A 13,612-nucleotide genomic window follows, 5' to 3' on the forward strand; every position below is an offset into this window, starting at 1 on the left:
CGGTCGTCGCGCCTCGCGCCTCGCGCGCAACGGTCGCTACCCAGCGGTCGTCGCGCCTCGCGCCTCCGCGCAACGGTCGTCGCGCCTCACGTGCAACGGTCGCTACCCAGCGGTCGTCGCGCCTCGCGCCTCCGCGCAACGGTCGTCGCGCCTCACGTGCAACGGTCGCTACCCAGCGGTCGCCGCGCCTCCAGGCAAAGCGCGGCCCCGGCGGCGCCCTTAGGAAGCGATGGCTGAGTCCTGAGGGAGGCGGTTACAGAGCCAGGCTGTGGCAGATGCAAAGTGACATCCTCCTTGCAGGATACAAAGTGGATACTTTTTTTCCTCTCTCTCTGGTAGGAACGCTCCTACGCCTCATCCTGAGGGCCTACAACAGGAGTAATAAATATGGTGTAATAAGTGGCATTTTGGCTTTCCCCCTAAACACAGTCCGCTACCTCCCTGATCTCTTCTAGCAGTGTGTGCGGTCCTTTCCACTGTTGACCCCACCATATTCCCTTTTCTTAAATTGCAGCCTTGTAACTATAAGATCAGAGTTTGTGGATTCTAGGCAAAAAGAGATATAGTCTTTCAAATTGCACATGGCCTCTTTACAATAGCTTTAGCAAATGTAATTGAGCTTTGTGACGATTCACTCTGAAGCCTCCCTAAATTATATATCTCTTGTTATCAAAGCGTGCCATAGTTATGGAATATCCTGGTTTGACAGGGGGGATGATTTCAGAAATGAGGACTATGGAGAGCCATTACTCAATTCCTATCGAGATGCTGTCTGGGCAATGCCCTGTGGCGCTCCGCTCCTGACACTGACTTGCGACATAAACGTCTGGACCACCAGCCAAAGGAGTTTGGGTCTCCGCTGCACTTGGAGATAGACACCTAAGCAGGTTATTTGGAAAATCTAYTGTATGAAGTTTCTGAGTTTAGATTAATTTTTATGGCAAATCAGCTGTCCCAATTATATGTCTGKTTTTTTTTAACTGAATTATAAAGGCAAACCTAACAAGCAATATAGCCTCACCCCTACTAAACAAATTCACCTTTGGACAAGTCAAAGGTAGTTTCTCCTTTTTTCAAATGCTTTTCTTTCTGTGCAAATGTAGATCACTTCTTACGGTTTGAACAAACGAAGCCTGTTGTATGTCTGAGTACAGTTCGCTACAGATTTGTACCTCAAGTTTCACCTCATGTGTCTATGTGACCTTTTGAAAGATGTGGCCCTGTGGCATAAAATAATACCCACAAAGGATGCCGTTCTCAATATATGTCATCATTTTGCTGCCCTGCTCACATTCTTAAACAAATTGGGTTTAAATCTGAACTGGTCTGCAGAAACCTTTACTACAGCTCCATGCTTCTTAACAATTACAAATTAAAATCTGCAGTACTTGGCTGCTGGCTGAATATAGTTCAATTGCAGCTCTTGGTTGTCTTTGTGCAAGGAGTTGAACAGCCTTGTGAATGACACCTCTGCTGAAGGCTGCGCTGCTGCACATCTTACRCAGCTGAGTAAGGTGGTTTTGATCTTACACTGGTATGCCACAGACTGACTTGGAATCCATCCTTATTTAGACTGTAGTTTTTATACTCTAGAGTAGCACGGGAAATTATTACTAGAAGTGGGCCTGAAAGACCAAATCTGTATCTGAACCCGATAACTGATGTTTGACTCTGGTACAGATAAAAACTGCAAAAACATGCTGTCTTCAAAAACTAGCTGTTCTGTCCCAGAAACAAATTTAATTTTCTTGTAAAAAGTCAGACATTGCTTAATAAGCTTATTTGAAGTGGTAATCTGATTTAATAAAATAATAGTTGAGACCACAAATATCAAATACAGTTGGAGCAAACATATAGAGCACAGAACTGTAAGTTATGTTTAGATCACAGCACTATGCGAAGATACAGATAGTCCATCCATTTTATCACAGCTTGCACAGAAGGGGAGTTTTGCCCTTTATCAAGATAACAGTATTTCAAAGGAAGTGACATGCTATTTTGCAGGGAATTATGATTCATTTAACCAAGCTGACAATGTGCTTTGCATAGTTTCCCRTCTCCCCATCTTTCAATTCATTTATATACATTATTTATAAGGAAAGGCAAACACTCTCCTCCATGGTTTAATATATCATGATCTTCTCTTGAAAGAAATCCTATACATATTCTATATGTTATTAAATATGAAAAATGTACAACAGTCCTACAGTGAATATGTCACTGTAATCTTTTGTTGTCCCCAATTAGGAGTTCTGCTATAACCCTTTCAGCTTGACGACACCAGATTGTAACTTGGCTATCAAGACAGAGGTTTATTTTACAGAACATGCATAATACTTGGGCAACCAATGTGATAATTAACAAAGCGCTTGCCTTATCAGTCAGCAATTCATTTGGCCATATAGTCTTTACGTCTTTTTGCTCTTTATGGAGTTACTGAGGCAAAGAGAAGTGGTAATACTAACTACTAGTCCATCTGAGTACAAGGGCAAATAAGTATTGCAAAAATAACCAGTCTGCATTACACTAGTGCTACATGGATCTACCAGCTGTCAAAAAGAATTGAGACTCAACATGAATTAAGTAATATTAGACTAAATTTTCAATCTTATTCTCTTTATCAATCTATTGTTTAGAATGCTGGCAAAAATGATCTTTTGATTGAGACTCAGTTACTTCCCCTCTTTTTACTACTTTCTTCTAAGAAATCTTGCTCAAATATCTTCATGCAACAGCAGAATAGATCATAATGAAGCAAATATATATTTTTAATTTCAGGTAGTTGAATCTCAGGCATGACCAGATCATCAGACCTGTATTTTATCTCCAATGTGCAGAGTGCAGTTAACAAACATTTTCATAAAAACGTAACTCGCCTAGTTTACACCTCTAATAGTACAGTCAAAGCAGACAGCCTGACATATGAATGAGCAGGAAGAAAAATTACAGAGTAAAAGCTAGCCACCTTTAGAGCAGAAAAATTTTAAAATCAAGTTCTTCTATGGTTGATTGAGTCCATGTATCTATACAGATTTCTACTAGAAACCACTTGAGATTAATCTGTTGCTGGGAGATGAAATACACYGATAAATTCAGGTACCTTGTCATTTCATGGATTGTTAATTATGGACAAACCTGTAAGATCTCTCCTCCCCAATGGTTGTGTTTATATTAGGTTTCTTTTCTAAAAAGGATGCTGGTACAGTAAGAACGCGATTTCTCTCTGGGTACACACTGAAACAGTGGGAGAGAGCTAATGATTCCTAGCTCATGGGATTATGGAGTATAACCAGATCACTGCTGGTTCAGCATCCACAATTTTATAATAGATGAATAGTTCTTAGATTCTAGAGAAGGATGAACAGGTAACTATGGTTCACTGTTCAAACACGTTCAGAGACTGTAACCTTTGGGCTCTGTGACCAATCAGTACATTACTCATAGTTGTTCCACCCACAGGCTTGGCATTGAACGTTACGCCTTCATAAATATCATTTGCTTTTTATCAAGTTGATAAAAGCCAGAAGGTATTTGTACAGAGCTTTTATTTATTTTTCATAGCACAAGGCTCCGTGCTTTATCTCACGGAGGAAGAAAGAAAGCTTACTGACAAAAAACTGGCTTCTCAAAAGACAGCGAATACCATCTTTAAAGGATTAATATAGGATACAAGAGCACAAATGGGCCTCCACAACACCAAAGACTCCAAAGTCAAACAAGGCAATATATTAATGTTAGGACTTGATTCTGCAGGGAAATCTACACTATTGTACAAGCTGAAGTACAATGATGTTTTTCTAACAATTCCAACAATAGGCTTTAATGTTGATATGATTGAAACTGAGAAAGATTTTGCATTGACCTTTTGGGATGTTGGAGGACAACACAAAATGAGGCAGCTTTGGTGCAATTTCCTGGAAAATGCAGATGGGATTCTGTATGTTGTGGATAGCTCTGATAAGCAACGTCTGGAAGAATCAAAGAAAGAATTTGAACTCATTTTAAAGAATGAATTTATAAAAAATGTACCAGTAGTTCTGCTAGCAAACAAACAAGATTTGCCTGGAGCTTTGAATGCTGAGGAAGTAACGAGGAGATTCAACATGAAGAAGTACTGCAGTGACAGAAATTGGTATGTACAACCCTGTTGTGCCATCACAGGAGAAGGTTTGTCAGGCGCTCTCGAAAGACTAACTGTATTTGCAAAAAACCACAGGAGATCAAAAGACACTTCTACAATTTTTAAGCAAAATGAAAAACTTTAAGAATTTCTATCATCAAATTCTGGTGAACGTTCATCAACATACGTTGTTGTACAGACTGAATCCGAAAATGCTTGATTCTGGAAAAACTCTTTAAATGAATATTTATAAAGCACTTTCAAATTATATTGTTCTACCTATGTATGCTTCTGAGATACTGTTCTGCAGTACTTTAATTATCGACAGTAAACTTGGGGTTATTCAACTCAGAAGTGTGGCAGTTGAATCATAAAAAAGGCAGAGCTGAGCTTCTGAATTTTAGCAAGTGGAAACAAAATAGGTGAGCAGTGCTTAAAATGCTTAAGTATTTTGTCAAAAAGCTCAATAGCCAAGTCATTCATTCAGCAAGAAAAGCAAGAGATAAAATGTTGTTTCAATGTTGTTGTGCTCTGTGGATGTATTTCTCATGTAAAAATATAGTTATTTTAGAGCTTAAACTCTCAGTTATGTACCTATGAACCCATGAATTTGAAATGCTTGTTTCAAATGAACTGCAAACGTACTGCATTTTAAAGCCTATTCCTCCAAATCAATTTTCACAATCAGGATCAAGTTTTTACCAAGCCACAGATAAAATTTAGTTCATCTGTTAATTGTAAGGTATAGCTTTGATGTCAAGTTGTTAAAGATTTCCGTGTGTCTACTTCTTTGTTTCTGTACTGCGGTTTGCTATCGTTAGCCACCAGCAGGGCTGTGGAAGCCAGCGTGAGGTCAATCCAGCAAAGTGCTGATCTGTGCTGTGCATGCGGAGGAGGAGGGGGAGCAGGCTGGTTGGTGAGTTTTTTATCGATCTTGATGGATTGTGCCTTGCCTTTAGTGAAGCCACCTGTGATCATTACTGACAAATTTTGCTCTGATTATATTTGACATAAAAAGTAACAAAAAATGGTTTATTCCATTACTACAGTTCTTAGAAAAAATTCCAAATGAACCTTTCCATTCAGATTTCCTGATTCGTTAAGGAGTGAATTAGTATTTYGAATGCCATTAAGGTAACAATAGATTGACAACTAGAAGAAGACTAATTGAACAGTATCAACCATCAAAAACAGTTTAATTGCTAAGGCTAAAAAGTGAATAGAGACTGCTCTTCTAAAAGCAAGAGAAAAGAGAGCATCTGATTACTGGCTATGCACTTGCAGTAAATCCAGACCATTTGTTTTTGCCTTCTTGAGCAATCTCTGCAGAGGTAAGCTTTTCCAGTGGTTAGGATGCTTGCTTAGGTAGCTGGATTTTTTTTCCCTACCTGCACCATGGGCTAGTCATTTAATCACTCTGTGTCTCAGCAGTCCCTTGGCGAAATGAGCTTCCCAGTTATGCTCACTAAAAAGTTGTGGCACAGGTCAGCTTGTGTGCCTTTCTTTTGTGACAAAGGGTCGAGCAAGTCACATGAGAAGTTTACAGGTAGTTCTTACTAATAAAAAGCAGGAATTTCAAGTTATAAAAGGGCAAAGCAGAAAGGAGAGCAGACATATGCTGTTGTTTCATGCATTCAAAAATGAAAAGTCATCAGGTGAATTTGCTGAAATAGTAAACAAAGGAGGGTTTCTCAACAGAAGTTATTAATACTGACAGCCAATACCGTGAGCTAGATCCTAAGTCATGTTGAGACTACATTTCTAAATGGAGAGCAAGTATTTAGACTTGTCATTGCCCAGTCTGATGATTTAGGGTTAATATAAAATATCATCATCTGTTCCAAAAAAAGGTTAAAAACTTAGTCTACAACAGACTGAGAAATGAGAATATTATTTTTSTAATCCCAATAATTCGGTGTTAAATAATGTAGTATTTTAGATTAATACATTTATAAACATTTGCATGTGCTTGTTACACATTTATTTCTCCCACTAGTTTAATCCAATCATGTAACTTTTATAAATTTCAGTCTAGTTCACTGGCCTCAGAACTTCCTCAGGGAGGAATACTCCTTGAGAGATTTAATAAGAATGCACCAGGGTCTCTAATTAAACAAGAAGCAAATTTTGAAGGGAGAAATAATATAATAGAGTAGCTAATATAACTAAAAAAGTGAATAAGCTTTCAGGCACACAGTCCTTTCTTCAGGTTATCAAATTAGATGAAATGATACTGACACTGATTTGAAGAAAATCTTTTCCATTTTACTTCAAAGGAAGTAAAATTATTCCTCTCACTTTGCAGACTATCATGTATTAAATATTAGGTTTTTTAACACCTTGGTGTCCAAAAGAAGTGACACTTTGGCCATGTTATCTGTCCATCTAGACCCCTACTTTTCTGAATAACTTTTAAGTATCAATCAATTTGGACAGAGAGGAGGATTCTCAAAGGAATTACATGTCTAAAAGTTTAATTAAGAAAAGCAGTGAGATAGAGAAAGGTGACGATACTGGTGCCCCCATTGAAGGAAAGGCTGATAAGGTATGAGAGACTAATCCCCTGGGAGATAAGTGTTCCATTTTATTCAAAAGAAAGCCAACAAGAGGACATAAATCCAGAGAACCCAGACTTAATTAGTTCTGCTGCTGCTGGAGTTAGTTGGGTTTTTTTTTCTGTATCTTATGAATAAGCTTAGTTGAGGGCTTCTTTAGGATGAAGAGTTAGTGGACAGAGCATTCACTGTTATAAAACTTCCTCTCCTCTTCTGCACTTGCAGCAAAGCATCTCCCTGAGCACTAGCATTTTGAGAAGGGTCCCCGAAATACGTATTATGTAGGTAGGAAAATGCAGAGAAAGCCGAACTTGTGGCCACGTTCTGCAAGAACACAGAGCAGAGCATCCCGTGGCAGCCTTGCCRCAGGCCTGCAGCCACACAGGGTTTTGTTCTGAAGGAAGGTCAGTTGTCAGACATACTGGTAGGGAACACAGTCCCCTGTGCACCTGCCACAGCCTCTGTGCGTTGGCCCTCATGCTCTCTCTAGGGCACTGTTCGGTCCCCACTGGAAGCCCAGAAATTATCTGACATTTGATCCCATCGTGTATTACATGTTAAAATCACAGGAAGAAAGTTAAAAGGCATTTTACAACTTAATCTTGCTGTGACGAGATTTAAATCTTTTGACTTTTTCGCTGAACAATACAGTAAGCAGAATTTTCTTTATGGTTCTGATCATAACAAAGTGGAATTTTACTTGAGCTAAAAATACAATCCATAGCACTGAAAGCATCATTTATTTCTGGACAACTTCATATTGCATGGATTTGTGGCTGATAAAATTAGAGCTAAGCTCTGAAAAAACTTACACAGACTACTTACTAAAAACAGTTTTAGGATTTTTGAAGGGTTCAGGGTGCTTTGAGAAAAAGACAAATCAGAATATGAGGAGTGCTGCCTTCCTCAGTAGTGTAACCAAAGTTAGAGTGGCCTTCAGCCTGACTGACAGAGCAACAGATGGGTGRTCTCTAAGTTGAAAAGTGTGCACAGGATGAAAGGAAGGCTCTGAAGAGTTTGGAGCACTAGTCAGCTGCCTTCGTGGCTTCCAGTTTCGGAACTTCTTTCAATAGCTTTCCTAATAAATCACACCTCTATCACAAACTCATAGCCTAGTGTTTCTTGCACTTCTTATTCATGCATATTGGCAGTCTTGTGCAACCATAATAAAAGCTGTAAAAATCACTGTAGCTAAACTGTATGAGTCCTTCAGTGTCTATTGATATTTCTTACACTTGTCTGGTTGTACCCGTTCATTTCTGCTGACAGAACAGTCATCCACGCAGAAGTAAATGGCCCATATCTGAGATTGTGAAATACAGAAAGGGCAARATCAGTGATTTGTGAGGCATGTTGTATCCTGTCCCAGCTTGAGGCTATCCATTGGGACATGTTTGGGTGGGACAATTTAAAAGTTGACAAATCTGGAGTATGGGATTTGTCTTTCTGATCATTCACTAATAATATTACTGTACCATAAGATCATGATGAACTTTCTCAGTTTTGAAATAGCTGACATGGAGCTAATAAGAATTCCAATAAGAAACCAAATAGGATTAAGGCTGTTTTAAGGGAACGTGGGGAGCAGCTCAAGAATCCATTGCAAATTTGGACGATTAACACTCCATCCTTCTCTTTGGAGACAACTTTCTCAGTAATTTAATACCCTGTAGAATCAAACAGAAGTGAAGGAACATATTCCTTATGTATTCCTGCGTATAAGCAATGGCAGGGCAAAGCTTTTACAACATTAGGTAATGCAAGCTTTTACAACAGTGTGAATTACTCAAAATGYCTCTGTTGCCACCTCCTCCTCCTTTCTGACAAATTAACTGAAACAACTGAAGGAAAGATTTCTCTATTTAAAACATAATTTCTAAGCCCAGTACACAGAAAGACAGCATTTTCAAGTACTGTAGTATATAAAACTGTTCTAAACAAGCTTTCTTGGCAAAGTACATCACCCATGCTGAGTTCTATGCTGCAACAATTAGACTTCTTATATTTAAAATTAGCTCAAGTATTGCTATTCTACACTGTGGTCTGAAGCACAAATATATGGATTCTAGATATGTATTTCATCAGATCACAAAGTCCAGATTAGTTAAGTCTCTGCAATTCAGATTGTAAACTCATGAGGGTGGAGACCCTACATGTAAAACACCTATCATACTGCAGATACTATTTGCAAATATGTACTCATAAAACAGTAACATGTCTGAAAATACTTCTTCGAATTCATACGATTTCAACAAATCGTGCATTAACKTGTACATCAGTTTCTACATTAATCTGTTTCTTAGTGGTGATAAATATTTCTGTAGCACTCACACTGGTCCACACTGTATCTGCAGTGTAGTTTCAYATTATACAGCTTCTAATGCTAAGTCAGGCTGTCACCAGGAGACACCTCCCCATGCCCTTTGTCTCCCCTGTGTCCTTGTCGCCCCCATTAGATATTTGCAGCTGTGTATTTCTGCACAGCAGAGCTGTTCTCACTTTCCCTGTCCTTCGCTGATTATCAAAATGGTGATGCCAGTTTCCATGGTCTTATTTATTAGATTTTCATTGAGTGTTTTTGTACTTGCTTTCCTGCTGCTCTTTATACCTGGAAGCAATTGTCAACAAACATTTGCAAAATCATTTGTTTTCTTTCAGATCCTTCCTTAAAGCACTCCCTTCCCATGATGTATGCAAAAATCCTGACTATAGTTGTTATATGTTTTATGATGAGGCCCCTGACTATATCTTCTGATGAGTATTCTCTTATTATTTCCTTGTACTCCTATTCTTTATTCATCTGTTGGCTTTTAGCTTTAGACTGTGCATTCTCTGGTGCAAAGATCATCTTTTTGTTCTGTGCCTCATATACTTCCTGACTGATGAGGAGGGTTTCTAGACATTATACTACTGCTGCAGGTAACTCAAATCTCATAGAATATCTGCCAAAATAAGTAAWTTTGTGTTCATAAATAAATCATTTAGCTCTGAAACCTTTGCCTTGTGTATTCTTTCTTTTTRGAAGATATACCTGGGGACTACAGCAGCTACCTCATTGATTTAGAGAAAGGCTAATCTCCCTAACAATCGTCCTTGACTGTTAAAGGGTAACTGAGCCTTAATCAATAGTTTGCAGTTACTTTACTAGAGCATACACATTAATCACGGAAGAATGTTAGTCTCTCAACATTTTCTTAACTGATTCATAATTCTGAAAAGCTCTAGGACCATCATAAATTTGTGCAACAGTCCCTGATTTCATTGTGATACAAAAAAAAAAATGTATTGCATTTCATAAACAACTTAATGTTAGGCTCCTCATCTTTGTACAAGCTTGTTGGGTCTTATTCCCAGAGCCCACTTATCCCACTGCCAGGGGGATTTTAGTAAGATAACGTACCCTTAAAGACAGTGCTATACAAATAACTGATTGACGCCTTATAGTAATTTTAAACAATATTAATCCCAAGTCAGCATGAATAATTAAAAAYATGTAACATTTTATTAAAATTAAATGTTATGGTAATACAATGCAGTAGCTAAAATTATATATATAAAAAAAAAGCTCTTCCATCTAATCTACACAGGAAAACATCCGCATTTGTTAGAGATCACCTGCTTAGAAAGGGCTATAAACTAAGCCTTTACTTCTTGAAAATTAAATTTTTCCAAGGAACCATTAGCTTCACTGACCACTTAAAATAACTTATTCTCTACACTAATGTGTAAGTATGTATACACTTTTCTTTCTCATGTGATACTAAAAAGCCCCCACCGAGTATTAAGGAAAACCCAAATTAAATATTGAAAATCCTTATCTAAATCTAATAATATCATTAAAAAAAAACGTATACATTTTAGTATTACAGCACTGAGACATCTTGTGGCATATTAGACATATTGCAGTTAATAAAAAGGAAACTATCTGGTTGTAAATTTGAATGGCAACTTGAGCTTGAGATCTCTCTATTTTGAGAGGTTCAAGCCACTTGGCTAAAAATCTTGCACACTACTTGTTCAACAAAAAAATGGCTAATTGCAACATTTATGAGACTTATTTTCAGATATTAGGTGGTTTTTTACCTGGTAGTAACAATCTGTTAAATTCAAATTTTTGCATTGCAAGAAATACTCACATTTGTTTTCACTCTACGTTAGGATGGATATTTTAAAATTACAGCATTCTGAGGAATAGAAACTTCGAAGTGTTGTAACTGAATTTCAGAGTTTTAAAGATGCTTACAATTAAACTTCTCAGCTTTCCAAAATCTAATTAATTCCCATTTACTTAACTAAAACAAATGCCTTATTCTAAATCATTTAAATGCTCAATRGATAAAACACAAGCATGGGGCTTGGGAAACCTGGCACCTATTTCCAACTTTGCAATTACCCCTTGTTATGACTTTGAGTGATTCATGTTCTCCCTGCCTCAGTTTCCCCATCTGTAGAGCAGGGATAAGGGTATTGGCTTTTTTATGAACTGTTTTGAATTCCACTGCAAAAAGTGCTGAACAAAAGATACGTACAATTATGACCCATAGTGGCAATATTCTGTTTTGCGGTAGCTGCAGTATTCAGGCCTCCATTCTTTCTTTTGTGCTGTTATCTTGGCGAGGTTATAAACTCCTTAAATCATATGACTGCAGCACAGTCTTAGGAGAAAAATATGTCCTGCATTATGAGAGATGTAGTCCTGGAAGGAAATCAGCCCRTAACAGTGACTGATGCCTGAGCTGATGTTTCTTTAAGGAATTGGTTCTCAACAAAGAAATGCACTTTGATGTTTTATTTATCTGATCCAAACTAATGCTGTTTGGAGTAACTTAAAATGTAAATATGCTAATTCAACTTGAACATCTATGCAATGGAATATTCAAAAAAACTTTTTTTTGAAGAAAGATTTCCCAGAAGAGCAAATTATTTTGAAGAAATTATTCTGATATTTTTGAAAGCTTAAATCTTATCCTTTCATTGGTACTTCAGTGTTTGATTAAAGAAAAAAGGAACAAGACAAATATTTTCCAGTTGATCCATAGCTGAATCAGTATTTGTAACCTCTCTGAAAAGATTTTTTAGCCAATATATACAAATAGTATCACATCTTGAAGAAGTTCTTTATTGTGATGAAGGCACCACACCAATACAGCCTCTGACCTTCATTGTTCTTTTCTGAATCATCTCAGCCTTTCCTAGCATGGCCAACCCACTGTGCAACCAACCTGTGGAAAGCTCAGGGCCTTCCCTTTGCAGCTGTGCACCCTTCTGCCCAAGCTGGGGGGCAGCACTTTCCCTTGCTGTTGTGCTGTTATTTACGTGCGTGTAAATAACTCATATCACCTAATACTTCACACTTGCATTTAATTATCTAAGCCTATTACATATATTATTTTTTAAAATACAACTCTGAGGATCATTCTTACATTCGAAAGGCTAAAGAACTAAGGGAAAGAGGACAAGCGACTTCCTTGTGCTGCAGACTGACAGTGTTCAAGCAGAACAGAATTCTGAATATTCCAGTTCTCAGCCTTCTCAGTCCTATGATCAGTTTGCTAGGCTTTCCTTTCCTTCTAAAAACTYTATGGATCTCACCTAAGAACAAGCTAGAATCACACAAAACTGTCTGCAACAGAAAAGCTCCTTACCAGAGGGTGACTTTGTTCCAGGGGCTTCTTAAGAAGGAATTTTTTTCTGGCACAAAACAATATACTCCCGAATCTTGCCTGAACACTGAAATGGCTCATTTCATCCACGGTTTCCTCACTTTTCATCTCAAATGAAATATTCTTTTCTGATACTTAATAGGAATCTGTTCTGCTTGAAGAGTAGACRTAAAAGTGCGTCTCTTCAATCTGCTAATCCCTATACTTGGGCTATTTGTARCTGACGGACTTCGTGATCAACTCAAGCTCTTGCACCAAGAAACCTTTTGGAATCATTTTACGATCTGTAAGTTTTTCTTCAAATAGTCTGGTCTAATGCATTAAAAACAATGTAYATAGGCAAAACTGTAGAAAAATTCACCAATATAAATTAAGAACAATCATAAACTATATTAAACAAAAAGTTATATTAAATCAGAATAATTGAGGTCAGAGCTAGGCTCATGTCCTATTTCAGAAATATCTTTGAAACTATGATCATAAATTTTAACATGACCGCCTGCTGTGTAGTGCTTGCAGTCATGTGGGAGTCCTAAGTTTATTTTCTAATCACAGGAGCAGATGTTCAGCTGATGTGAATCAGCAAACCCCCACTGAAGTCAAAGGAACTACCTTTAATTCGCACCATCTGTGGATCTGTTTCCTTGTCTCTCCTTTTGAAGAAAGAATACTGTGCATTATCTTATAASGAATTGCACAGTAGCTTCCTTAAAAGAGAGGAGAAAATATCTAGAGCTCTTTATCTAAAACAACAGTGCTCATGATGAAGTGTTTGAAATTCAAATAGGCAACGTGGAGGGAGATCCTCAAGGCATCTATAACACTTAGGGCCTAAATAAGAACAGGAAAGAAAGACTGGGAAGGGCCTGTGCTAAATGAGTGAGAGCAATAAAACTAAATTGGCATAGTGACATCAACAGGCCTTTGGCTTTATTAACATTTGATACAAGCCTGCACTAAGTTCAAGAACATCCCTCTGTAATGTCACTCTCGTACAATATGATTAAAGTGTTATAAATAGAAATGTGTCGAATCCTACCAAGTTTTGGACATTTTAGGATACTTGCAGCTTTTTCTTCAGTTATGTGCAGCTCATTACTTAGTGACTTTGTTGCAGTTCACTACTGGTAACTACACTGCTAGAAAGTGACCCTTTTTGAGCACCACTAAGTACAAAAACATAAATACAAAGAGGTATTTCTAAACACAAAAAAGCTAAAATACAGTGTAACCAAGAATTCTAAATTCTACTTATAAACTACACACTGGAAAAT

At 37.7% G+C, this 13,612-nt stretch overlaps 1 protein-coding gene across 1 annotated transcript; it reads left to right on the forward strand.

Moving 5' to 3' along the window:
• Positions 1-3,665: 3,665 nt before the first annotated feature.
• ARL14 (ARF like GTPase 14) lies at positions 3,666-4,265 on the forward strand. Its single transcript, XM_085304085.1, has one exon. The coding sequence runs from the start codon at positions 3,681-3,683 to the stop codon at positions 4,263-4,265; it is 585 nt and encodes a 194-aa protein (XP_085160211.1). The 5' UTR covers positions 3,666-3,680.
• Positions 4,266-13,612: the final 9,347 nt, after the last annotated feature.

The sequence above is a fragment of the Rhea americana genome, unplaced genomic scaffold (genome assembly GCF_003343005.1).
Source record: "Rhea americana isolate MKP2758 unplaced genomic scaffold, rheAme1 scaffold_202, whole genome shotgun sequence".
Taxonomy (NCBI): domain Eukaryota; kingdom Metazoa; phylum Chordata; class Aves; order Rheiformes; family Rheidae; genus Rhea; species Rhea americana.

What these genes read in the sequence shown, in the direction of transcription:
- ARL14 (XM_085304085.1), top strand. Translation starts at nt 3,681, where the DNA reads ATGGGCCTCCACAACACCAAAGACTCCAAAGTCAAACAAGGCAATATA.